General features: G+C 40.0%; 1 protein-coding gene and 1 non-coding gene across 2 annotated transcripts; one reads left to right on the top strand and one right to left on the bottom strand.

Moving 5' to 3' along the window:
* Positions 1-889: 889 nt before the first annotated feature.
* LOC126979576 (lysine-specific demethylase 6B) lies at positions 890-26195 on the bottom strand. The gene is made up of 5 exons (XM_050828951.1): positions 25870-26195; positions 22363-22479; positions 19401-19671; positions 13104-13262; positions 890-9865 (listed from the first exon to the last, which is right to left on the bottom strand). Exons 1-5 carry the CDS (start codon positions 25947-25949, stop codon positions 9698-9700), a joined length of 795 nt encoding a protein of 264 aa, XP_050684908.1. The 5' UTR covers positions 25950-26195; the 3' UTR covers positions 890-9697.
* Positions 11650-11723, top strand: Trnas-gga (transfer RNA serine (anticodon GGA)). The gene has a single exon. It is a non-coding gene; the product is annotated as a tRNA-Ser (tRNA).
* Positions 26196-27502: the final 1307 nt, after the last annotated feature.

Genomic DNA, 27502 nt, shown 5'->3' with positions numbered 1-27502 from the left:
TCCACCTTAAGATGACGCGATGCTGGGGAATATGCTTTAGCACAGGTTTGGTCTTGAAACTGCATAACAGCCGGCCCCACCCTTTCACTTTTCTCAGTCTGCCGCCGATTCACAGTACAGTACAGTATTATATGACCATATTTTATCACAGACTCTTCAGAAGTATTCTTGATCATTTCAAATACCTGCCAAAGAATAATATTTCTTGTTTTAATATTTGACTTTTGACCAGACATTACCATATTACGGTTCAGGTAGAGCTCGTCAGAACCAGTTATAATACAATACTTTAATTACAACAACCATTGTTATGGAACTAAAAAGAGATACCTACTTAAGTTTCGATACCAATATTCCTCCGGAGTCTGGGCCAAAACGGACGAGCAAATTTTGGACACCTGACTATACACAGAGGCGGAATGGCCTTCAAAAGCATCTTTGCAATCAAAAGCAGAAGAAATATTACTTCCATTAATAAATAAGTGCGTTTATTTACACAAATAAAATATGAAAAACAAAATTTTATGAACGATGCGGGACTCAAACCCACGACCTCCGGCGTTCCGTACCGGTGCACTAACCATCTGAGCTAACTGTTCGAGTGACGTATCATTATAAAATCTTGTATGCTTTGTTGAGAGTTGAACAATATGTATGGCGATTGGTGACGAAGTATAATCCGGCTATTTTTGAAGGCGAGCAGTTGCTTAAAACGTAGTGGATATCGGCTATTCCCGTTTTTTACAAGATCATAACCGTCATCTGTCAATCTATCAATAGCAGTCATTGACAGTCGTTTCATACAATCGAGTGAATCGCTTTTTTCTTATAGTTTCGCTAGGCTGATAAAACATTATTCTAAAAAAGGTTTAAGAAAAACAAACATGTATACATTGACTAATTAATGTTTATTTGACGCGTCTGATACAAAGACGAGTATATATATCTAAATTACACGTAACAATATAAAAATAAAATAGTAAAATAAACATCACATAGATTTATTCTAACGATGACTAGATTTTATAAAATAAGTCTTACAATTCTTCTTATTCAATATTTAAAATAAGAGACTGGTTGCTTCATGGAATTGTAACCTAAATCAATTTTTGTGTAGATTATGCTTCGAAGATATTATTATTGTTATGTAGGTAGATAGATATTCTTTTCGACAAAAAAAACTTGTAATTTTCAAGTGACTTTCCCTTGTAGAAATAAATTTATGCAACCCATTCGTAACGTCAAGCACTATTTTAACGGCCGTTTTCAATAACGTATCTCTAGTTACGCATACATTGCTGTCACCGTTTAATGACAAGATCTTATCTATCCGTAGTTATGTCCAATATAGTTATAGTCCAATTCTAGACAAGGATAGATAAGTTATTGAAAACGGCCGTAAGTGAAAGTGAAACTCCAAGGTGTACGGAAGATAACTGGATAGTTATTAGATATATTACATTGCGCCTGTTCAGATTTATTTCGTTTCATATCTTAATAAATATATATAGATAACAATATGTGTTCTATTGTAATGTGCAACACTCGCGTAAATCAAAGAAAATACTATAAAAAAATAATTTTGAAGGTCTCTATATTATGCAGATAATATCTATCAATAATTGATAACAATCTACAGTAAACACAGTAAGCATTAAAAAAATAACAAAATATGAAGTCGTTGCAAAATATTCGATCGTACGCCGCCGACATTATTAGAGACACGAGGATTAAAACTAAAGAATCACAGGAGAGTTGGCAGCCCTTAAGGAAGGTGTACACGCACCGCACAAGGAAGCTCATTCCACAGCTTTGTAGGACTTGGCTTTGTAGGCTTGAAGTATTTCCGTGCTCTATTTATGACGCCCAGCTTCATCGTAGCCAATTTACCTTTGTACTCGAGATAGCCGCGAAATTGGCAATTGCTCGAGATTTTGAGACCCAGTATTCCGATACTAGGCGAGGAGTAGTCGAAGAGCGGTGATACGACAAATGGGTTTTTTTTGTGGTAAACGCGCAAACTTGAATCTTTTGGGGGTTAAATTGGACAAGGTTCAATTTACCCCATTGCGCGACCTTCTCAAGAGTGGACTCGATAGAAGACACAAGTTTCTCCCGGCACTGCACGACCTACATGGCCCGTGTATACGGTATTACGGTATTGAGGGTAGGGACCTGTCCACTCTCTGGCTCCGCGTAGATTTAGAGGACCGCGTCCACATCTATTAGTGATATTAGTGATAACGCAGAAACCGATCATCTCATGGGCTGCGTTCAAGCGGCAATTGACGACGTACTTGCACAGATCCCCTCCGCTGAAATCGTAGTCTTGGGTGATTTCAACGGGCACAATGCTGAATGGCTTGGATCACGTACCACAGACTACGCAGGGCGATCTGTCCATAATTTTGCATTGGCGTATGGTCTGGCCCAATTGGTTGAGTCGCCAACGCGGCTCCCGGAGGTGGATAGCAACATGCCGTCCTTATTGGATCTTCTGCTGACTACACATCCCGATGGTTACCAGGTCTTTGTCGACGCCCCTCTCGGAACGTCCGACCATTGCCTGGTCAGGAGTGTAGTGCCTATCCGACGCCAACGTCGCAGACCACGAGCGACCCGCCGCGTTTGGCACTACAAGTCAGCAGATTGGGATAGGATGCGTTCCTTTTTTGCATCCTACTCAAGGGGCAGGGTTTGTTTCCCTTCGGATGATCCTAGTGCCTGCGCCGTTGCAGTAGCCGATGTGATACTACAGGGTATGGATATTTTTATACCAAACTCTGTAGTACCCATCGGTGGGAGATCACAGCCCTGGTTCGATGCGTCAGTTAAAGCAGCATCTGACTGCAAAAAACAGGCGTATCGAACTTGGGTTGCGGCGCTGGGCACAAAGGGTCCGAACTGCACAGTTCTTAAGAGGAAATACAACCGTGCCTCCAGATTTTTTAAGCGGCAAATCGCCCGTGCAAACTCAAAACACGTCGTCAAAATCGGCGAGCAGCTTTCCAGTTACCCGACCGGAACACGCAAGTTTTGGTCGTTGTCGAAAGCTGCTCTTGGTAACTTCAGCCAGCCGTCCATGCCGCCGTTGCACATGAGGAATGACACCCTGGCCCATACGGCAAAAGAGAAAGCCGATCTCTTGTGCACTCTTTTCGCCTCCAACTCGACTCTTGACGACAACGGAAAAACACCGCCGACCATCCCGCGGTGTTGGAGCTCTGTTTTCGTTAGACGTCAGGAAGTCGGCGAAGCCCGTGAATTCTGGAGTGCCCCAAGGCTGTGTGCTGTCTCCCACGCTGTTTCTTCTGCTATCATATGTATGTTGGAGGTCTCCAACATATCATTGATATGCAGAAGAAACAGTGTAGGAGATAGTACACAGCCTTGGGGCACTCCAGCGTTCACAGACTTCGCCTTCGAGCAATAACCGTCGACTACGACTTCTATAATTGACAGGATACTTAATCCACCAACGTAATATTTGAACATTCTTTATGGATACTAATACAGTGTTAAACAATAGCTCTGTTTATAACATAACTTTAAAATATTATATTTTAGCAAAAACGAGATATACTAGTTATTGAGATATTTCACTATATATTTATTAATAAAATATAAATCTGTCCTTTTTCTGAAAAAACAGATATTATTGTTAACTTGTAACATTGATGCTCTAGTTAGGCTCACACTCACATATATTATGGTACCTACCCATTGCACAAAATCTACATATTTTATTAACACATAAATACCTATATAATATACACATTACATACAATTATAATCTGGAATGTATGTACCTAGCTACGGTGGGGATTATACATATCATATATTGGAACACATTTACCTATATACTAATATAATATGACACTAATTACCAAACATAGAGGTTTGAATAGCATATTTAATTTACCTAAGAACTTCCCAATAATGGATAATGGACAATCATATAGCGAATTTGAAGTTAATTTAAAATTGGTACAAGTTTGTAATTTAAGTTGGATTTATTGGATATTAATTTTTGATTGAATTTCTGTTAATGTATTTTTTTTTTTGGTATTTCGGGCTTATTATATATTAATTTAACCTTTAAGCTCTGTTCAAACTGAGCCGAAAGACGCGCGGGATTGTGTCAGCTAACTTGTATGGACGTGTTCAAATTGACGCGAGTAGTCGCTCAAGTTGAAGCGAAACGAGCGGGACGCCCGGCGGGATTGTTTAGTCTCACAATACATCATGTTTCTCCACTGAAGAACGTCGCGTCAGTTTGAGAGGCTACTCGAGCGAGCGAATTGATCTAAATCGCGTCCCGCGGCCCGCGCGTTATTCGCCTCAGTTTGAACAGAGCGTTAATCTTTTTTAACCGTTAATCTTTCATAAATTTTTCTCCATCTCCCGAAATAATGATGATCTAGTTTTCACTAAACTGCATTAACCAGTTACTGTATTATACTCTGTGCTTATTGGTTTCTCATATCTCAAATATAATGAATAATGTGACAATGAAATGTCATTTAAACAAATGTTATCAAAACTAGAAGTCCCAAGGAAATTAACATTATTGCTATTAATACTTCTATGTATCGTCTAAAAATACATTCGAGCATATATCATATTAAATTCAAAAGAATTTTAACCTATAATTGGTTTTATTTTTATTATACACTTTAATGGACATATACATATATTACGGGTTTTTAATACAAAAATAATATTAAATATACAACACATAAACAAAAAATACACTAGAAAAACTATACATTGCTGATCCATATTTATCGCAGGGACTTTCATTTTAATAAAATAGTCAAAAGGTTGAAGCCCTTCTAGTATTAATGTCTGTAAGCAACTCTATATATTTACAAATTAAATTTGAAAAACAAAATTTTATGTAAGGGGGGTTTCGAACCCACGACCTGCGGCGTTCCGTGCCGGTGCTCTAACCAACTGAGTAGCTAACCGTTCGAGTACATCGTTCATAAAATTATGTTTTTCAAATTTTATTTGTGTATTAATCCTAGAAGTGAGGGTTATTACTTTAAAAACATAACATATTGTCTATATATGTATTCACAGATTTGCTTCCATATCAAATTAAAATAAAAAACGGAAATAATATACTTTTGGTACTAGACTTATTGCAACATTGAAGCGAGTTAAGTACACGTAAAATAAATTATTCACAATTCTATCATTAGAATTTATTCTCAGTATAGTATAGTATAGTATATATTCTTTGGTCGGAAACTAGATCGTTTACAAAAATGTAATTGTTAATATTATATTTATTGCAGTACTCTTTGTAGATACTAGCGCCATCTATTGAGGGGGCGTTATCCGTTTACTTTGTTCACCTTCATAACGTTTTGATAGTTCTGCTTTGACGTTACAGTAGAGTGTCGATTAATCGAACTAACTGGGGGACAGGGGTGTTCGGTAAACCGGTATTTTCAGATAATCAAACTTTCTATATGTATGCTGCTATACAATATGTTTATGTAAAGGTGAATGATAACAGTACATATATATACGTTCATTCTAAGTAATAAATATTGCAAATACTAAACAAACTTGAGATCATTGTTACACCTACAATAAATAATAAATTAAATCATTAATCGTTTATTAATTTTCAGTCTAATATCTTTGGGCTTTCTTTACCAAATTGTAAAGCAGTAAGTAGCTATTTTCATTTTACATATTATTTCGTACGTCGGTGCTACACAGACTTAACTGCAACGACAATTTAAATTTGTATATTCTTGGTTTAGATTATGGATTGGTCTCCGCTGCGCTCCAACTAGATACCGAAATTTTTTAACATACGCTTCGTTTTATTTTACATTGAAATTAATCAAATTCAAAATACTCACTGATGATATGTGATCGCAGTGTGTTTCTTATTTCTTGCACTATTATTTTTACAAAGTTTTAGTTTCAATTATTAGCAAAGTTTAACAACATGTGGCACGTAAACGTCACACATTTTTATAGATAGGCTCGAGTATGCCTACCTGGTCGTAGTATTAATTGCCGCACTTTGAGATTACGCGTGCGGTATCTAGTTAGAGCGCAGCGGAGACCGATCCTTAATTTAAGATTCTTGGTTTATTCTCAGATATAACTTTATACTAAGTTTATTTGAAGGCCGTTAATAATTTGTATATTTACTTACTTAGCTCTAAGACTAAGTGATCACTTACATGACTATGTCAGTCATGTAAGTTCGCCAAAGCGACTGGGTAACTTAGAACATGTTAAGTTGAAGTAAGTATTTAAAATGCCGATTTAACAATTGCTATATGTAGCACTTAAGTATCACATGCTAAAGCTGTATTCAATGATAAAACTATAATTATAACTAAAGAATAATTTGTTATTTTAAAACCTACAGGCAAATTATTAAGTGCGCATGGTACTAACCGAAGCCATTTGGACTAAATATTGAGGATTTGTACCTACTATAAGCTCGATAACATTGCAGGATGAATAGTCGATTTTACTAAATACTATTGCACGTATTAAGTATTTTCCATGCTACAAGTACACATTTGGTGGCAACACTAAACCTTATATAATTAATACGTCTGGATAGAGTCTCTTGCTGTTAGACAACCGATAAAAACAGGCCAGGAATATTAGTTTAGTGTGCGTGACAAGCTATGTCTTACACCTGCGATTTGTATGACACTATTTGTTAGTGTATGTGAATTGCTCAAAATAGAGGTGAGCTCTAAACTCAAATTTTTTCGACATTTTCACAGCTGTCATACATAGTTTATCTAGACGTATAAATGATCTAACTGAAGTAATTGTTGTTTTTCTGAAATATTTTTTTCATTGCATTATATTTTTTAAACGTATTCTTTGAAATAAAGCTATTAAAGGCCAACTATTGTTTCATTTAACCTTAATAAAAAAGATTTATTATTTTCAACTGGGTTACTTATCTTTGGAGAAACATTGGAGCAACTGAGTTATTTGTTATAAAAAGATATCTGAGCTACATTCACCAATTTATCGGAACATATCCAGCCAAAGACTCCAAAGTAGCAAAAAAAATGGATTTTCTGCAAATTAAGAATTTATGTATGTAAGTCACTGTAACACTGTATGTGTGATTTATAGTAATGGCTCCTGTATTGAGATAGGCCAATTGGTATTTGGTCAAGTCAACCGGGACATTAGGTAGTATCCAAATTACAATTGAATAATTGTTTCACCCGTCTTATACTTATACATAAATGAGATCAGACACACGAGGAACAATATCGCTAAGGTCTCTAAAACACATTAAACCTATGTATATCATATTAAACATAAAAACATAGAATTGACTAGCTCCGAGTTAATATTCTGTTTTAATTCTTTGTATAATTATTATTGAAAATGATTTATATAGCGGTTGGTTTCTTAAACAATGTATGAGGGCCGATCCTGTTAATAGTCTAAGTGGATAAGTCCACATCACTGACCTCTACTATTAATATACCACTGAACTGGCGGCTGTCAAAGTGCTTTTGTGCCTGTTTGATATCCGCCATTTTGGCGCTGTTGGCCATATAGCGAGAGTCTACGGTACTAAAACTAGTGATGACAACCTCAGCAAACATCAATATATGGTGGGAAACTATGTACAAAAAAAAATGTGTACTTTATTTATTACGTTGATTCTTGAAGTATAAATAACACGGAAAACGAAGGAATTTAATTCAAAACGTAAAAATACTTCAGAGTGTATTATACGTTCCTTCGCAGCCATTCGTTAAATACGTCAAAATTAGTTCTCTGGACGCTCGCGAGTGGCGCTTCAAATAGGCACAACAAATTTGCTGTCAAACATATGGAACAGCCTGTCCAGTGGTATTTATACAGGTAAGTGGTCCACATCCATTCACCTTTTAGGGCTACCACCGGGACACCACGGTGGCGCATCCATAGCTCGGAGTATGGTGTCCCGGTGTAATATAGGCCTGTTATTATATTTTCAATTTACATTTCACATTCAAAATGGTTTCAATGAACGATTTTGGTATTATTTTATATTATCTATAATGCGATTTTAACTTACACATCATAGTTACATAATATTGTAAACAACACATAATAATTATAATTCTAGCTTGACTTAAATACATAAAAGACAAATACGTTATTTTATAATTGTTGTTGTCCGACTCCTTTGTGACTATAAGCGTTGTGTTACACTTGGAATGTGGATATCATATCAGGTAACTTATCACAATGTAAATTCTATTTTATCCACACCCATGCTTTAAATGCACTATTAAAGATTCTAAAACGGTTAGCTTATTGTCAACATTAAAACATCCAATGTCCTAATAACCATTACATCATCCAAACGAGTGTTGTAATGAAATTCAGTACAACATTACAACACTCGTTTGTATGATGTAATGGTTACTAAGACTGGCTTTATTAATGTTAGCAGTAAGCTAACTGTTTCAGAATCTTTTATAGAGGGTTCATATTATGGGTGTAGATAAAGTCATGTATGCAACTGTTGATTATTAAGTATTAAAACACTCATGCCCATCAATATTATCCCCACCCATTAGGTAAACTCACATTCGTGTTTTAATACCCCTTATTACATAACAGTTGCATAAATAACTATTAAAGATGACTGTTAACTTCAATATAACTTCATCACCATTAATTCTACCCAACTTCATGATCCAATGCACTAAAATTATCCCCTTGCTTGAGCCATACACAACAACCAGTTCCTACTCCCTACATTTACGGGGTTTTCAGCCCCAGCTGTCTCTCTTTTGCTTATCTGATAAATGATGAAAGCCAATCATCAGGTGCTCCATAGCTTTCTGTAACATCTGCTCTCATTGTAAGCTGCCTAAGTTCATGGACGTTACACCATACGCTACGCTGGTCATAAGTTGTATAAGCAATACTTTTACAATATAAATATGTGGACATTTTTCTTGAAGCATTTATGCTTTTCCATGCCAAAACATATTTCCAATATACTTAATAAATGGCCTTTATTAAAAACAGGATTTTTGATGTCATTATTTTTTCTATTATTTCTACCCCTGCTTCCATAGAAGATCTACATTGTGCTTAGAACCTGCCTCAATATTGAGGAAGGTTTTCTTGAAGTTTAGACTTAATTAATCAACATTTAAGTTAATTCATGATAGAAATTTGAATGTGTAACTTGTTGATTTTGCCATTGTTAACTGGCCAATGTTACTGCTAAAACACCAAATATTCATAGACCCGCTATTAATAACTTGCTTTGAGTTGCGAAGATGATGAAAACACGGTATATATATATATATATATATATGACATTACAGAAGCCATATTGCGGCGAGACTCTATAACATGCCATAATAGTCCGAGAATCTCTATGTAAATATACCTACTGCGAGATGCATGTTGCATGTATATTACTATTTATGCATAGAGATTATATGGAGCTGGATGGTCCTGTCAATCTTATTTGGCATTTGTTTATTACAATCGAAGGTCACGCTAAACAATCCAATATCAATAAATACAATGATTGCTAGATTTGTGTATGGCCGATAGAAAATACCGTATTTAATATACTATCAACACTAAGAGGAAACGCCACATATAGTCCAGGAGATGTAAGTCCAAGAGCCCTTTATATAATGAACTCTGGACTCACGTGCTCGGGCTAGCTGAGCGCGCTGTAGGCGGGCGGCGGCGGCGAGGACTCCCGGGGGGGGAGCAGCACCGCGATGTGGTAGGGGGGGGGCGCCTCGGGCGACGACGTGGACGCCGTCTGCTCCGGAGTCTGGAGTAGTGTGGTGAGCGATATGTCCTCGGACGGCTCGGATGGTAGCTGTCGGATCAGAATATACAATACATTACCTAATGTCGAATTAAATACGAATATGGATTTGTTTTATTTTTTATGGAAAAAGGGGGACAAACGAGCGTACGGGTCAGTGGTGTTAAGTGATCACCGCCGCCCACGTTGTCTTATAACACCAGAGTAATCACAGGAGCGTTGCCGGCCTTTAAGGAAGGTGTACGCGCTTTTTTTGAAAGTAGCCAATGTGGTATCGTCCCGGAAACACCGCACAAGGGAGCTCGTTCCACAGCTTTGTAGTACGTGGAAGAAAGCACATTGAAAAGCGCACAGTGGAGGACCGCCAGATGGATGGAATTCGGCAGCAGGAATCAGCAATTAAAACAGCTTTTCGGAACACTCCCCGTGATAAATGCGGTAGAAAATTAGTATGCAGAAGCCTCTTATGAACAAACTCACTACTTGTACGATTTTATATATTCTTTCATTTGTACAATGGTGTAATATGACGATGGAGTAATATGGGCTGAATTTTATTTAAGAAAAAGATATCACTATGTTAATGCAATAATGGTAAAAAAAAATACGTCTAAACGTCTAAACCGAATTCAAAAAGTTAATAAAAAGATATAAAATAACTTAATAAAGACATAATTTAATACACCTCATCTGCAAACCTTTAATATTAATAAAATACTATTACTTGTATGTACCACCTATAGATTATAGGTTTTAGGTCTTTTATATGATATTGATCTAAAAAAAGCAAATATTCAAGTTCTTGGGGACCTCTCGCAACATAATCAGCTATAACAATCGGAGGTAGTGTAAAATGTTTGAATCTACTCGAATAATAATATTTGATTTTGACTTTACTAAGTATAGTCCCCGCGCGTTGGAACACTGATAGAACCATGTCACATTCTTTTTGCAAACTTTTGATTTTATTTATTAACTTAGTCTAATTAAAACGACTAACACCAATTACATTAATTACAGACACTTCATTATTACTTTAATACATACATCTCGGTCACAGTACTTCAGGTATTCTGACATTATTCCCGTCCATTCATCCGCGAACACTCAGGGTTTGATATAATTGGTACTAGAGCATAAGCCCGTGAACCCCCGACCTAAGTTATTTTATAAAAGCTGAAAGTTTGTCAGCACATGCTCCCAACACGGGTAAGAACGATGGTCCATTATGGAGTTTGGGTTACAGTGGCTTTGGCAGGTAAACGGTACTAAAGGTGTGTAAAATACGGATCTAAATACATCAAATAATAAAGTTCGATTTTTTGGTAAAATCGCAAATATTCTGAGGAATATTATTAAAAATCAAGTTATTAATTGTCAGACACTTAACATCGTGGCAACCCCTTGCCAGACACAGTATAAAAGATGATTTTTATATACATGGAACTAGCATATATGAAATAAATGTCGGTACATACTTGTTAGCATATTTGCTGACTATATACCAAAAATTAACAAAATCCGTGCATTGGTTTTGTCAAAAAGTAGACTCTTCATTTTGAGCTAATTTAAACGTAATGTAGAATAGGTAACTGGGTCAATAAGTCAATGAACTTGAAAATTTCAGTATCATGAGGCGGCGTTGCCGGTTTGCCGTGCAAAAGTTGAATGGCAACGCTGTCAAAGAGATATCGGCCCACGTGTAATTTATAGCCTTTAGGCTTAGGCACATGGTCCTATTTGGTCCAGCAGAACAATCGGACGCGGTCCGGTACCGGACCATATTCGATGGTATGTCGCATTGTCCATCGCACAAAATTTTTATTAGGTCACTCGAACGGTTGGCTCAGTTGGTTAGAGCACTGGCATGGAACGCCAGAGGTCGTGGGTTCGAGTCCCGCATCGTTCATAAAATCTTTTTTACCAATTTCATTTGTGTATGAAGAGAAGTGAGGGAGAGAGACTTTAAAAATATAACAAATTGTTTGAATTTACAAGAGCGACATCTCAAGTCAATTTCCTAATATGCAAATATTGGGGTTGAGCAAGTTATCAACTGTAAAGTAGATCTTGTAGATGAAGCCACAACCTGTTAGTTGAACAAAGCATACAAGGTTTTATGACGATACGTCACTCGAATGGTTGGCTCAGTTGGTTAGAGCACTGGCACGGAACGCCAGAGGTCGTGGGTTCGAGTCCCGCATCGTTCATAAATTTTTTTGTGTAAAATTACCGTCCGGACCGTACTGACGTGAAATCATCTTTTATACTATGACGTAAATAAAATTATAATTTCATGAACATGAAGGGTGTCTGGCAAGGGGTTGCCACGATGTTAAGTGTCCGGCAATGAATAACGTGATTTTTAATAATATTCTGAAGGTAATACCGAAAAATCACACTTTATTATTTGATGTATTTAGATCGGTATTAGGGTGTAGTATTTTTTACAATAATCATTACAGAAGAATTTCAAAATAAACTTAAACAGCTTATTGTTTATCGACTACTCCCTTTAAAGAAAGCTAATTATCGATAGATGTCCTTACCCTACGCCGTCCGAAGTTCGACCTTGCCTTTGAATAACGCCGCCGTCAAAGAGATACCGCTGGCACGTGTATTTTAAAGCCTAAACACACGGTCGGATTTCGTACGGCCCGACCAAAGGACGGTCCGGTGAGGGTGGGTGGATATCTCGCACCAATTGGCCCGCTGTTTATGGACTGTCCGGTATTTTCCACACCTTTAGTACCGTTTACCTGCCAAAGCCACTGTAACCCAAACTCCATAATGGTCCATCGTTCTTACCTATGTTGAGAGCATGCGCTGACAAACGTTCGGCTTTTATAAAATAACGTAGGTCTGGGGTTCACGGGTTCTTAGACCATACGTGAAGTGTCTGCGTTAAGCTGACGTCACTAAGATGGTGATGGGGCCGTCAGAGGTGTCATTGAATGTTTTTAAATTAATTTAATTTCAGTGTTTTTGTCAATGGTCAACAGGTTGAAAAAACTGTTAAATTGTCAACATCAATAATATCAAGTCAACGTTTTCGTTCGCAAATTCGTCAACTGTTTTAGTGAGGCATTCAATTTCTTCATTTATTACGAGTTACGGGCGAAGACGTTGATTGAATTTATGAGCTTATTATGTTCAACAGGTTTTTTCGTTGAAGAAAAACAGTTAATTTGTTAACGAATATAAAACTGTTAATAAAAACAGTTAATTGATTTAACGAACACCTCTAGGGGCCCTATCGCGCACAGTGTAGAGAGTAGTGCGGGGTTACCATTCGCTCGCGCGTGGCCGTGGAGCACACCCGCACGGGCTCCACGGGCGGCGCGGCGCTCCGCGGACGACACAGAGAGAGCGCGCAGCCCATGCCGCAGACGCAAGCCATGGCCAGGCACATCACGCCTGCCTCGTGGCTGCCGTCCTCGTTCACCACCTGACACCACGACACATTATATTTAAAGCCCACTAGGTTCAGCCCGCGACTTCAACGGCATTACACCTTCCCCACATACAAATAACGATAGTGAAGGTAAGCCACAATAACGTCGCACTGCTCCACATAGTCTTTTTCTTAAATAGTTATTATGAATATCGATATGCTTAAGGATATTGTTCTCTAAAATTAAATATTTTGGGAGTACCTTTATTCCATTCCCGACTCGTGGTCACACCAGTGTGACTACGAGTAATTTTTTTTCCTCGTCGTCACACCTAGGGTTTTACTACATACACCCTGTTGGTAATTAATATAAGTGATGTGTCAATTTCTATTCTCATGATATCGACATTCTCAATAGTTTAGATAACGAATGATTAATCATAAGGACGGAAATTGTTTTTTCCTCGCCTTCACACCACGGTTTTAACTACACTATTTTATATCTTAACGTTAGTGGTGTAATAAGTAAAATCTATCAAAATAAGCAAAGATGTATAACTTTTGTAAAATTAGGTAAGTGTGACAGTTTATCTCATAACTAGACCAACAAAGTTCTGAAGTCAAAACTTCCGCTTCGACCATTCCTTCCACATAATATCCCTTTTGAGGGATATCCACATATTCACCCAAATACTAAATAACGTCATCTATAAATCCTCTTAGGTCATTTTAAACCTATTTAATATGACCTATTTGATTTTTATGTGTCAGTCATTGTCGATGTCACGTATTGCAGTGCAATCTTGTTGCAACATTTTATACTTTTGGGATAATTATGGAAATTAGTTTAATTAAAAGAAAGCAAAGCGAAGTTTTGTTGTATAATGAACGCCAATATTACAAAGAAAAAGTTTATAAAAACCTGCCACACATTGTTTAATGTAGTTACATTTTTATGTTAAATTATATAGCTTACCCTAAACTAAACTAGGTGGCACTGTACATATACTGTAAGTTATTAAAACGCGCTATGACTATTTTATGTTATTACCGTAGTATAGTACTACTATCATTAGATTTTAGTCTATCAACCCATCAAGTTGTTTGATATTCCCTGGTTGGGGAAGACGCGCGCGACTCTATGGCAATGTTGGAAAACGTAATTTCCACACATGATGGTACTATAACAATTTAAGTAGGTATATAATTGAAATTCTAGTTATCTGACTAGAATTTCAATATTTAGTTATTTTTGGTTATCTCTTAGATGCATTCCGTTTTAATTGAAAATTCTATTCTAGGATAAAAAGGTCGTTAAAGAAGTTGAGCATAAGTCAAGTAAGACTGCAAACAAGATGAATCTAAACATAAAGCCGCTGTATCAGTAAATGAACTGAAAGAGGTGGCAGCTACTTCAGCCGAGTCTATGACAACAATCTACAGAGAGAAAAAAAGAGAGCAGAAAAGCAGGGCATAACACTACCATCGTTTAATAAGTTATTTTAAATCCTATTTTGAATAAAAATATTTGAATTTGAAATTTGGCAGCGTTAAATGTAGTCTTTATACTGCACGTAAAACGAAACTCAATGTTAAGAAAACTATCTATAAAGAAGTGGCTGAAGTGGAGATACCCGCCACTTTTTAAGACTTTTTGCTAGCAGATTATCAAAATGGCGATAGTAGGATTATCAAATTTGCGACAAATTCTGCCAAATCAAAAATGGAAACCATAGACGAGTATTTTTGCCATGCTACTTTTAAGAGTATCCCACCTCCTTTCACTCAATTATTTTCAATCCACGGTGATTTCGGGACCACATCCAAAAAAACTCATGTACTGCCGTTGATTCATGTTCTTATGAGTAATAAAAATGAAAAGTCTTATATAACGTTGTTCGACATCATCAAAAGCATTTTTCTCAATTGGTGTCGTAAAAGGTTCCACGCAGATTTTGGGATTATCGTCACCAATTCTATAAAAAGTATTTTCTCTGATGTAATTATAAAAAAATGCTACTTTCATTTCTGCAACAGCTTGTGGCGAAAATCAAAATCGATTGGTATAAATGGAAAGTTACACAGAAGAATTGTTGGTTTATGCACAGTGCTACCTCCGTGCCTCCAGATTTTATCACTGAAGGATGGGATTATATAAAAAATTAAGCCAAAGATTTGGGTGCCTCGGTTTGCAAAGTTGGCTGAATGGAACGTTTACGGAGAACAACACAGAACAAATAATGTTTGCGAAAGTTTGCACTCTTCACTTAACAAAATAATAATCAAAAATTATGTGACAGTTAATAAATTATTAACTGTTTTAAAAGAGGATATGGAAATTGTCATTGAAAAAAGCCCAGTGCTGCCCCGGGGCGTAAGAGGCGACTACGGGCTTTTTGAAAGTGCGAGAGTCACGCTGCCGTCTTATGACGTCAGCACAATCGGGCCAGACTCGTCCGGGTTTCTTACCACAATCGCACAGAATACCGGCGTGAAGTAGCGGCCTAGTGCCGCTATGTTTCGCATAGGTTAGTGTCGAGGACCGGAGGCCATCCCTTCCCCCCTCCCCCTCCCCATCACCCCCCAACAAAAATATGAGAGCGGTCCTTAAAAATATATTACCCCAGGAGGGTACTGGCTCTTCCAGAGTCGGAGAATCCCTCCCCGAGCATTCTCGCTCGGGCTGCCCCGGCTGTATTCTGGGGAGGGCACAGTACCGCGCATATCTAAGGACAAACAGGGCAGCAACACCACGGCACCCCGCTCCACGCTTAATGTGGACTTCTGTAATATCAGGGGAATTCACTCCAATTTAAACGCCGTCCACCACCACCTTGAGACGGCGCAGCCGGCCTTGTGTTTCCTTACGGAGACGCAGATATCTCGACCTAGCGATACGTCATATTTAAGAGCATAATTTCATGCCTCATGCCGGGGTATGTGTGTACGTTAGGGAGGATATCTGCTGTCGCCGTCTCGGCAATTTTGAGGGTAGGAACCTGTCTACTCTCTGGCTCCGCGTAGATTTAGAGGACCGCGTCCGCATCTATGCGTGTGTCTACAGGTCCAATAGTCTAATCTAATAAGGACGGCTTTCGTCAAAATTGGCGAGCAGCTTTCCAGTTACCCGACCGGAACACGCAAGTTCTGGTCGTTGTCGAAAGCTACTCTTGGTAACTTCAACCAGCCGTCCATGCCGCCGTTGCACATGAGGAATGACACCTTGGCCCATACGGCAAAAGAGAAATCCGATCTCCTGTGCACTCTTTTTGCCTCCAACTCGAATCTTGACGACAACGGAAAAACACCGCCAACCATCCCGCGGTGTCAGAGCTCCATGCCTGAAGTACAGTTCCGACAGAAAACTGTTAGGCGATCTCTGTTTTCGTTGAAAGTCGAGCGGGCCGGATGGCATTTCTCCAATCGTGCTTAGAACGTGTGCCCCTGAGTTGACGCCGGTGCTAACGCGTTTATTCTGGCACTCTTATTCAAAAGGCGTAGTCCCTGATTCATGGAAGTCAGCCCTTGTCCATCCGATCCCAAAAAAAGGAGACAGTTCGGATCCGGCAAACTACAGGCCTATTGCTATTACCTCCCTACTCTCCAAAATCATGGAGAGCATAATTAACCGCCAGCTCTTGGTATACCTTGAGGGTCACCAGTTTATCAACGACCGGCAGTACGGCTTTCGCCATGGTCGGTTAACTGGCGATCTTCTGGTATACGTAACACATAGATGGGCGGCGGCTATTGATAGCAAGGGGGAAGGCCTGGCAGTTAGCCTGGATATAGCGAAGGCCTTTGATCGTGTATGGCACACGGCGCTCCTCACAAAACTTCCATCATTTGGAGAGAGATTTCCTCCCGAGAGCTTATGCAAGTGGACCTCCAGCTTCCTCACTGGGCGCAGCATACAGGTCGTTGTCGACGGTTATTGCTCGAATCCCAAGCCCGTGAACGCTGGAGTGCCCCAAGGCTGTGTGCTATCTCCCACGCTGTTTCTTCTGCATATCAATGATATGTTGGACACCGCCAACATGCATTGCTATGCAGACGACAGCACTGGTGATGCCGTATACACGGGCCATACAGGTCTCTCTCGGGAAAACGTCGACCAGGGCCGGGAAACTTGTGTCTTCTATCGAGTCCTCTCTCTAGAAGGTCGCGGAATGGGGTAAGTTGAACCTTGTCCAATTTAACCCCCAGAAGACTCAAGTTTGCGCGTTTACCACTAAAAAAACCCATTTGCCGTATCACCGCTCTTCGAGAACACTTTCCTTAAAGCCTCGCCTAGTATCGGAATGCTGGGTCTCGAAATCTCGAGCGATTGCCAATTCCGTGGCCATCTGGAGGGAGCCAAATTGGCTTCGAAGAAACTGGGCGTCATAAATAGAGCACGGTAATACTTCAAGCCGGCCCACATTCTAGCGCTCTACAAAGCGCAGGTCCGGCCTCACATGGAGTAGTGCTGGAGTATTCTCTAGTCTGGCGCACCCCAGTATCAGCTCGATCCATTTGACCGTGTGCAACGCAGAGCAGTTCGAATTGTCGGGGACCTAGCGCTCTGTGAACGGCTGTATCACTTGGCGTTGCGTACAGACGTCGCTTCACTGTGTGTCTTCTACCACATTTATCACGGGGAGTGTTCCGAAGAGCTGTTTAACCTGATTCCTGCCGCCGAATTTCACCTTCGCACGACACGCCACAAGTTACGATATCATACTCACCATCTGGATGTGTGGCGGTCCTGCACAGTGCGGTTTTCAAGGAGCTTTCTTCCTCGTACTACGGAGCTGTGGAATGAGCTTCCTTGTGCGGTGTTTCCGGGACGATACGACATGGGTACCTTCAAGAAAAGCGCGTACACCTTCCTTAAAGGCCGGCAACGCTCTTGTGATTCCTCTGGTGTTGCAAGAGAGTGTGGGCGGCGGTGATCACTTAACACCAGGTGACCCGTACGCTTGTTTGTCCTCCTATTCCATAAAAAAAAAGCCCAAGGAAAAAGAGACAAATTGTAAAATATAAATTGATCATTAATATCTAAACGAAATTCATTAATAATAATATTTCTATAGGACATTTTATGGAAATACTTCGTTAATTAATATACCTATGTACAAAAGTTATCTTTGCTTATTTTGATAGATTGTACTTATTACACCACTAACGTTAAGATATAAAATAGTGTAGTTAAACCGTGGTGTGAAGCCGAGGAAAAAACAATTTCCGTCCTTAATCATTCGTTATCTAGAGGTCTAGTCGTAAAATCGACAACGATACATTCGGAACGATACGATAATACTCCGAATATATCGCAACTATCCTACTCTAACAAATGTTAGAATTCCCTATCATTACCATAGATTTTGATTTTTTTTACGATGTTAGTGTGAATGAAATATGTTCAAACCTAAACATTATCTGTTCTATGTCGCTGTTAAGTGTCAAAAGTCAAAACATATTTTAGGCGTTAAGGACCATGCCAGACTCTGCACCACCAATTTGGTATCATTTACACATAATGTAAATGTTAAACAAATATGTAATGAATAAAATACATATGACCATTTGGAATTTAATAAATAATACAAAACTTGCAGATAATAGAATGTAAAAAAAAAGTAACTCAACCCTTCTCGTCGACTTCCTATTTCACAGGCGGCCATTTCCATTATTTCTACGGATTACCGATCAACATTTTGTTGTAAAAAAAAATCCTGTTGAATAGTAAATCATATATAATTATTTCAATATTATTTACATTATATACGACAGCCTAGAAGGTGTCGTTGAGATTATCGTAAAAGTGGCGTTTGATTATTTGTGAAATTCGAATATTCGTCTCTGACATTTTCAACTAAGAGTAGGATTAGGACCGATAATATCGAATAATGTTTCGTTCGTTCAATCATCGTTTCGATATTGATTACGATGTAACTAATGCCACGATTTATTGAATATCGATTTTAGGAGTAGGCCCCCTAAACTATCGAGAATGTCGATATCATGAGAATAGAAATTGACACATCACTTATATCAATTACGAACAGGGTGTAGTAAAGCTCTTGGTGTGACGACGAGGAAAAAAAATTACTCGTAGTTACACTGGTGTGACAAGCTGGTGTGACCACGAGTCGGAAATGCTTTATTCTACCAAATAGAGATAAAGGGGTGAGCTAGAGTAGTTGTTACCTGTCGGTCGAAGTAGTACTTGGCCCCGGCCATGAAGACGGTGGCCAGCGCGAGAGACACGAGGATCCCGAACTTGAGGTGCGGCGCCACCGCGGGCGGGTCGTGCAGGCCCAGGGCCGCCGTGCGCAGTAGCGTGTCGGGCGTGACGCTGCGGGCCGCCGCCAGGCTGGCGATGGTGGGCTGCGGGGGCTGCGGGGGCTCCGCCGGGACCTCCACGTAGGTGCTGGGCTCCTCCGGCCGCCGGCAGTGTACGCCGGCCAGGGGCGGAGCGCTGACGGTACAGCAGGGGTGGTCAATACGACAGGAGGACTAACGAGCGTACGGCTCAATTGATGGAAACCGCCGCTAGCTTTACCAGAGAAATCACGCGTTACCGTCCTATAGGATAGTACGCGTTTTTATGAAGTGACGTCGTATTGAACATTGTTTGGTTGAGCGTTGAAGAATCTCATTGAAAACCGCACCGTTCAAAAACAGTTTGTGGCCTGTGGTGCTAAGGTGGACTTCGGCGGCACGAAAAAGGTCAAACAGTTCTAGTATATATTATGATAACTACTACTAAAATAATGTAAGCCAACTTTTTTTTTAATTTTTTTTTCATTGGAGTGGGCGGATAGTTATTTCTTATTACTCTGTAATTGCTTGCCTTAAGGAATTACTCTATTAATGCAATTATTATTTAGAGTGCAAAAAAGAAGACTGGAGACTTGCTTGCACCGATTCTTCTCTCAATTTGGTTCCGATTGCGAAGCGATGGTGACGGTTTAAATGACAACATCAAAAAATTTTCAAGAAATCGATTACAATAATACACGCATATTACAAATAATATATTATTACTAGCTGATTCCCGCGACTTCGTCCGCGTACACACATGTCAAAACTTATATAATTGATTTATTGTTCATAAAAATATTGTTTTCAAATTTTATTTCAGCTAAAATTCAGTTTATATTTTACCTGCTGAGAAAGTTGCAAAGATATAAATATTCTAAGAAGTTATTCATTTTGAGCTATTCTTTCTAATTTCTGAACGATACCTACACATCACAGGAAAAACAAAATTGTTGTTTTAATTTAATTCCGAGCATTTTCATATTTATTCATATTTATACACTTTTTAAACCTTCTCTGGACTTTCACAAACAATACAAGACCAAAATTAGCCAAATCGGTTCAGCGGTTCTCAAGTTTTAACGAGACTAACGAACAGCAATTCATTTTTATATGTATAGAATAATGTTACCCGTATCGGCGATGCGAGCGCGGGCGGCGGGGCGCACAGTCGACGGGCATGAAGCGGTGCACGGGCGCCGCCATCCCCTTGCGGCCGCCCGGCGCCCCGCCGTACACTCCCCCCGCTTATATATATATATAGATGAATGTTACCCGTATCGGCGATGCGAGCGCGGGCGGCGGGGCGCACAGTCGACGGGCATGAAGCGGTGCACGGGCGCCGCCATCCCCTTGCGGCCGCCCGGCGCCCCGCCGTACACTCCCCCCGCTTATATATATATATAGATGAATGTTACCCGTATCGGCGATGCGAGCGCGGGCGGCGGGGCGCACAGTCGACGGGCATGAAGCGGTGCACGGGCGCCGCCATCCCCTTGCGGCCGCCCGGCGCCCCGCCGTACACTCCCCCCGCTTATATATATATATAGATGAATGTTACCCGTATCGGCGATGCGAGCGCGGGCGGCGGGGCGCACAGTCGACGGGCATGAAGCGGTGCACGGGCGCCGCCATCCCCTTGCGGCCGCCCGGCGCCCCGCCGTACACTCCCCCCGCTTATATATATATATAGATGAATGTTACCCGTATCGGCGATGCGAGCGCGGGCGGCGGGGCGCACAGTCGACGGGCATGAAGCGGTGCACGGGCGCCGCCATCCCCTTGCGGCCGCCCGGCGCCCCGCCGTACACTCCCCCCGCTTATATATATATATAGATGAATGTTACCCGTATCGGCGATGCGAGCGCGGGCGGCGGGGCGCACAGTCGACGGGCATGAAGCGGTGCACGGGCGCCGCCATCCCCTTGCGGCCGCCCGGCGCCCCGCCGTACACTCCCCCCGCTTATATATATATATAGATGAATGTTACCCGTATCGGCGATGCGAGCGCGGGCGGCGGGGCGCACAGTCGACGGGCATGAAGCGGTGCACGGGCGCCGCCATCCCCTTGCGGCCGCCCGGCGCCCCGCCGTACACTCCCCCCGCTTATATATATATATAGATGAATGTTACCCGTATCGGCGATGCGAGCGCGGGCGGCGGGGCGCACAGTCGACGGGCATGAAGCGGTGCACGGGCGCCGCCATCCCCTTGCGGCCGCCCGGCGCCCCGCCGTACACTCCCCCCGCTTATATATATATATAGATGAATGTTACCCGTATCGGCGATGCGAGCGCGGGCGGCGGGGCGCACAGTCGACGGGCATGAAGCGGTGCACGGGCGCCGCCATCCCCTTGCGGCCGCCCGGCGCCCCGCCGTACACTCCCCCCGCTTATATATATATATAGATGAATGTTACCCGTATCGGCGATGCGAGCGCGGGCGGCGGGGCGCACAGTCGACGGGCATGAAGCGGTGCACGGGCGCCGCCATCCCCTTGCGGCCGCCCGGCGCCCCGCCGTACACTCCCCCCGCTTATATATATATATAGATGAATGTTACCCGTATCGGCGATGCGAGCGCGGGCGGCGGGGCGCACAGTCGACGGGCATGAAGCGGTGCACGGGCGCTGCCATCCCCTTGCGGCCGCCCGGCGCCCCGCCGTACACTCCCCCCGCTTATATATATATATAGATGAATGTTACCCGTATCGGCGATGCGAGCGCGGGCGGCGGGGCGCACAGTCGACGGGCATGAAGCGGTGCACGGGCGCCGCCATCCCCTTGCGGCCGCCCGGCGCCCCGCCGTACACTCCCCCCGCTTATATATATATATAGATGAATGTTACCCGTATCGGCGATGCGAGCGCGGGCGGCGGGGCGCACAGTCGACGGGCATGAAGCGGTGCACGGGCGCCGCCATCCCCTTGCGGCCGCCCGGCGCCCCGCCGTACACTCCCCCCGCACTGCGCGCGCGTCCCACGCCTGCCAATACACAGAGGCCTCGATCAAATATCTTCTAATATATAAAATTCTCGTGCCGCGGTGTTTGTGGTTAAACTCCTCCGAAATGGCTTTACCGATTCTCATGAAATTTTGTGTGCATATTAGGTAGGTCTGAGAATCGAACATCTATTTTTCATCCCCCTAAATGTTAAGGGTAGTCCACCATTCTGGCATGACAGTCTGGCATTCCACAGCCGCGCGTTTTGTTCGAAATTTCTTGCCTCGCACAGCCACTTTGTGGAATCAACTACTGGCAGCGGTCTTCCCGAACAGATACGACTTAGGGACCTTCAAGAAAAAAGCATACTCCCACCTTAAAGGCCGGCAACGCATTTCTTGACACACCTGTTGTTGCGGATGTCCATGGGCGGTTGCCTCACCTCTCCACATCCCGTGAGCCTCTTGCGAGCGATCTACACCTATTTTTGTATCGCGGTTTTTAAATTATTATATATTTATATATTCAGTTCGATCCACAGATCCGCCATAGGGTTGCAAGATGGCAATCGAATACAATGATTATATACGATATATATACGATAAAATTTATGTACGTTATATTTGGTAGGTCTGAGAATTGGTCGTCATCTATTTTTTAAACCCCAAAAATTTTAATTTCTTCTTTTTTTACTTTATATGGCAATACAACGTTTGCCGGGTCACCTAGTTATGTATAAAATTATAGGTATACTAGCCGTTCCCGCCCGCCTCACTGGGCGAATTTTTAAAGGAAATAAATGAATGAAGGAACGTTGGAATTCGTAAAATAAGTAGCCATAAACCATCTATCATTTGACGACCCCTATAGCTCAATGGTTAGTGACCCTGCCTACTGAGCTAGAGTTCCCGGGTTGGAATTCCGGTAGGTGCAATTACTTATATGATGAATATGAATGTTTGTTTCGGAGTCATGGTTGTTTATTTGTATTTATGTATGTTTAAGTAAGTATATTGTATTAAATATAATGGTTGTCTTCTGCCCATAGTACATACAGGCTACACCCAGTTTGGGGCAAAATAAATTGTGTAAATGTGTTAAATATTATTATTATCTAGAATAAATTTCGCATCGAATGGTGGTAGTATGAAACTAAAACTGATACAATCAGTGGATTAAGCGAGATTGAGCCTCAAACAAAGACCATTTTAATTATATATTATAGATACATAACTTCAACAAAGTAATGTTTGACATCACATCTCGCTCAAAGTCTACAAAAAAACCTTTGCTTATTATATCCATAATCCCCAGACATAGCATTACAAAACTTCAAAACATGATTGAAAATGTAAATGAAATCTCAGATTCCTCTAAAGATTGGCATATGAAAGCAAATGAAACAAAATCAATCCAATCAATTTTGCAATTCACATAAACATGTGCCCAATTGTAATGTTAAGTGACATAAGAATTCTGCAAGCTAATGATGTAGAAAAGGAAACATCCAAACAAACTTATAAAAATCTTAGGAGAGACCCAACTTTAACATGTAGACTAAAAAGAATCATCCACAAGATTTATTGTAAATAAAATCAAATCAAAATCAACTTATTCATGTAGGTCAAGCAAATGACACTTATGAATGACGAAAAAAAAATATGTTTTCTTAGTAAATATGTTAATTATACTTAATTTCAACCAGTGTGACTATAAACTCTGTTACTATACTTAATCTATAACCCATGGATATTGAATATATATTTGCTAATAACTATGATTAGGTATAGCATAGGATGTTGTCTTCTGCTGTTGTATACTAATAAAACTGAGCAGAATTAACACTAATGATATTAATTCATAACATTTCAATAATTAAGGATTTGTTTCAAATAACACCAGAGTCTACAAATTGTCAATTTTTACAAGTATGCAATTTGCTACAAAGGATCACAAATCATCCAAAATGTTGGAAAATAACAGAACTTGGACTATTTTTGGATAAAAAAGCACAGGACATCTGACCATATAATTATATCATACCAGTCCCATTAGAAAACAATATCTTATGACACCAAGACAGTGTCATCTACTTAGTAATACATCCAGTCTGCCATTTTACATTGTTCAAACATATAATATAAACAAAGGGAGAAGAATAGAACCTTTGCTATAAGAATTAGTTATGGGCCAAATATAGTTAGATAGCAGTGGAATATTTTCGCCATGCTTTCTTGGGAGTGACAGGTCGCATCATGCTTATGCATCGCAATAGTCTGGTTCGTGCTCATTAGAAAATATGCCATGTACATGAAGCATGCATTTTTGTTTACATTTAACATAAATGAAACAAAATCAATCCATTTCTTGTTCTCAGATAGGTATTTACTTGTTGCAAGTGTTAAAGGGCTTGTTTTATTAATATTATTTTCAACAAGATTAACAGATTTTTGGTTATACTTAATATTATTTTCAATAAGAAAATTCAAATATTTTGTTGAGTTTTTTCTTGTACCAAACAAGTGTAACTTGGGCCTAATTCCAAAGTTCAGTTCAAGTCACCGAAAATTGGTTAAACCAAATGTAAAATGAAGTTGTGCCCATCCCTAATAAGAATCTTAACTGAATTTTGGGTCAGAAGAAGTCACTAAACTTGGACAACAACTTCAAGGCACACTTACATACCAACAAATCTAGTTTTGTACAGAAATATTCATAAAGTTTAACATATTTCTCTGATTTAGTGTAATACTTATGAACCTGAATATAAATTCAAAATATCCTGCAAATATTTATCAATGTTTGACAAGGCATAAAAGGCATTTATTTTCTCAAAATTGATTCCTTTAGAATTCTTTTTGATGTCATTTCTTATACTACTAAATACTACTACCGCTTCGGAAACAAATGGCGCTCTGAGAGAGAAGAAGCGGCGCAAGAAACTCTCCCAGCATTCTTTTTTTATGCACTCTTTTCAATAAAAATATACAATATTGTACAGTCGCTATAAAATAATCACAATCTAGTCCCAGGCTGTCCGATCAATTAGATATTCAGCAGTGGAGTAATAGGATTTACGACAGAGCCAGTTTTTTATAAAACATTTAAATTCATTTATAGATAATGCCTGAACAGTGGCTGGGACTTTATTGTAGAAGTGTATACATTTACCCTTAAAGCTATTATGTATCTTATGAAGCCTACTAGAATTAGTTACAAGCAATCCCTTATTTCTAGTGTTATAATAATGAAAATCACTATTAAAAGTGAAGTGAATGCTTCTCCACTATGCTAATCTTCAGGACACAAACAAACAAAATACGAAAGATAATCAGTTTAGTAAGGTGCATGTGGACTAAAATGTTCAATACTGGTACTGACTTCTACGTTTCAGATAGTTGCGCTGCAGAACCACTTACCAGCGGATAATGATGATGGTACGCGATGACGGCTATTGTAGCACTGGCTGCGTTTATCTATCCAAAAATGCATTTGTGACCTCTTACAAGATTTTCTGGCACTATATTATATACTATTACTATACAGAGTTCCGTGTGTTTTTATTTTATAAATTATAATTCACTGGTACATTTTCAATTAGTTAGATTATATATATTATACATTAATTGTTTGTACACATAACTATATACAATTTGGCCATTTATTTTATTAAAATAATAAACAAATAAGTAATTGTAAGTTTTATCGATTAACGTTAAATTAAATAATAGAAAACAAAAAGCGCCGCTCCCTACACATCAAAATCCAACTGTCGATTAGTCGATTATGACAATTGTGAATTGATGATTTGACATTACGAAAAAAAGAAGGAATTGTTGGGCTGTAGCGTGTGTGAGCCCCTGGGACAAAGTGAAATAAGAGTTATCAGGGGAATCGTCACGTAAATAAACCTAAATTGTGAAACAGTAATTTTTGAAGTAAGGCATCTTTACGCAAGTTTGACATGGGGAGTAAGCTGGTGAATGCGTCTGGAGAGCGTTACGCGAGCGGTGATTTCTTGACTTAGAGAGCATTGAGCAAGCTGATGAGTGCACGACGAGAGTGTTACGAATCAACGCTAACATTACGTTGTTGAACAATTTTATTAATTAATATTTTGGGTTACTTCAGTCGTGTGGCCTATAGCACCCTCATTTGTCTTCTTTATAAGCACATTTTAAATAAACGAGACTAACGTACTTAAAATTTAGTAGCCAATCTAGTTAATTCTGATTTATAAATAAACAAATACATTATTTCTTCAGAACCTGACGGCGATGAAACATTAGGCAAAAGAAAGGATCAGCTTCACCTGTCATGGGATCATGGATTCAGGTTTCCATGCAGCGCTGTTTTCACCCATCCCTTCCTTCCTAAAGTGTGGAGTGGGAGTGGATGTAATATGGTTCCCCGATTACCTACTTAAACTATATTTTTAATGAATGTAATATTAAAAATTCGCGTTCCAGCAGTAATACTTATGTGTATAATATAATATTCACACACTTTTTACACAAACGATCTTGCCCCATTAAGCCATATAGCCTGTGTTATGGGTTGCAAGACAAATATATTTAATACAATATAATTACTTAAACATACATAAATACATTTAAACATCCATGACTCGGAAACAAACATCCATATTCGTCATAAAAATGCTTGCACCTACTGGAATGTATGGAAGCTAACTCCGGGATTTTTATATTCACTACGACTTTGGCAGCCGCCAGCCAGACACACTACACCCAACCATTGTGTTAACTTTTATAACTGTAGGAATCCGTATCTCACAGTAAATATGTGTAAAACAATATAACCACTAAAATACCTACTAATCACAAGCTGATCGCCAACCGGTGACATGATAGCCCATTTACTTTTTGTCGCAAAGTTGACAAACATCAAAATGGGTTACGCGATATTGATGCAAGATCAAAAGCTTTGTCCCTTTCTATCTCACCCTAAGTTGTCGCATGTCCTTCTTAATTGAAGGCACCCACGCTAAAGATTTTCTAATTGTAACTGACATTTGACAGTTGACA

This window comes from Leptidea sinapis, chromosome 3 (assembly GCF_905404315.1).
Source record: "Leptidea sinapis chromosome 3, ilLepSina1.1, whole genome shotgun sequence".
Lineage (NCBI taxonomy): Eukaryota > Metazoa > Arthropoda > Insecta > Lepidoptera > Pieridae > Leptidea > Leptidea sinapis.
Note: the sequence above shows the minus strand (reverse complement) of the source record. Positions and strands in the feature narration are given on the sequence as shown.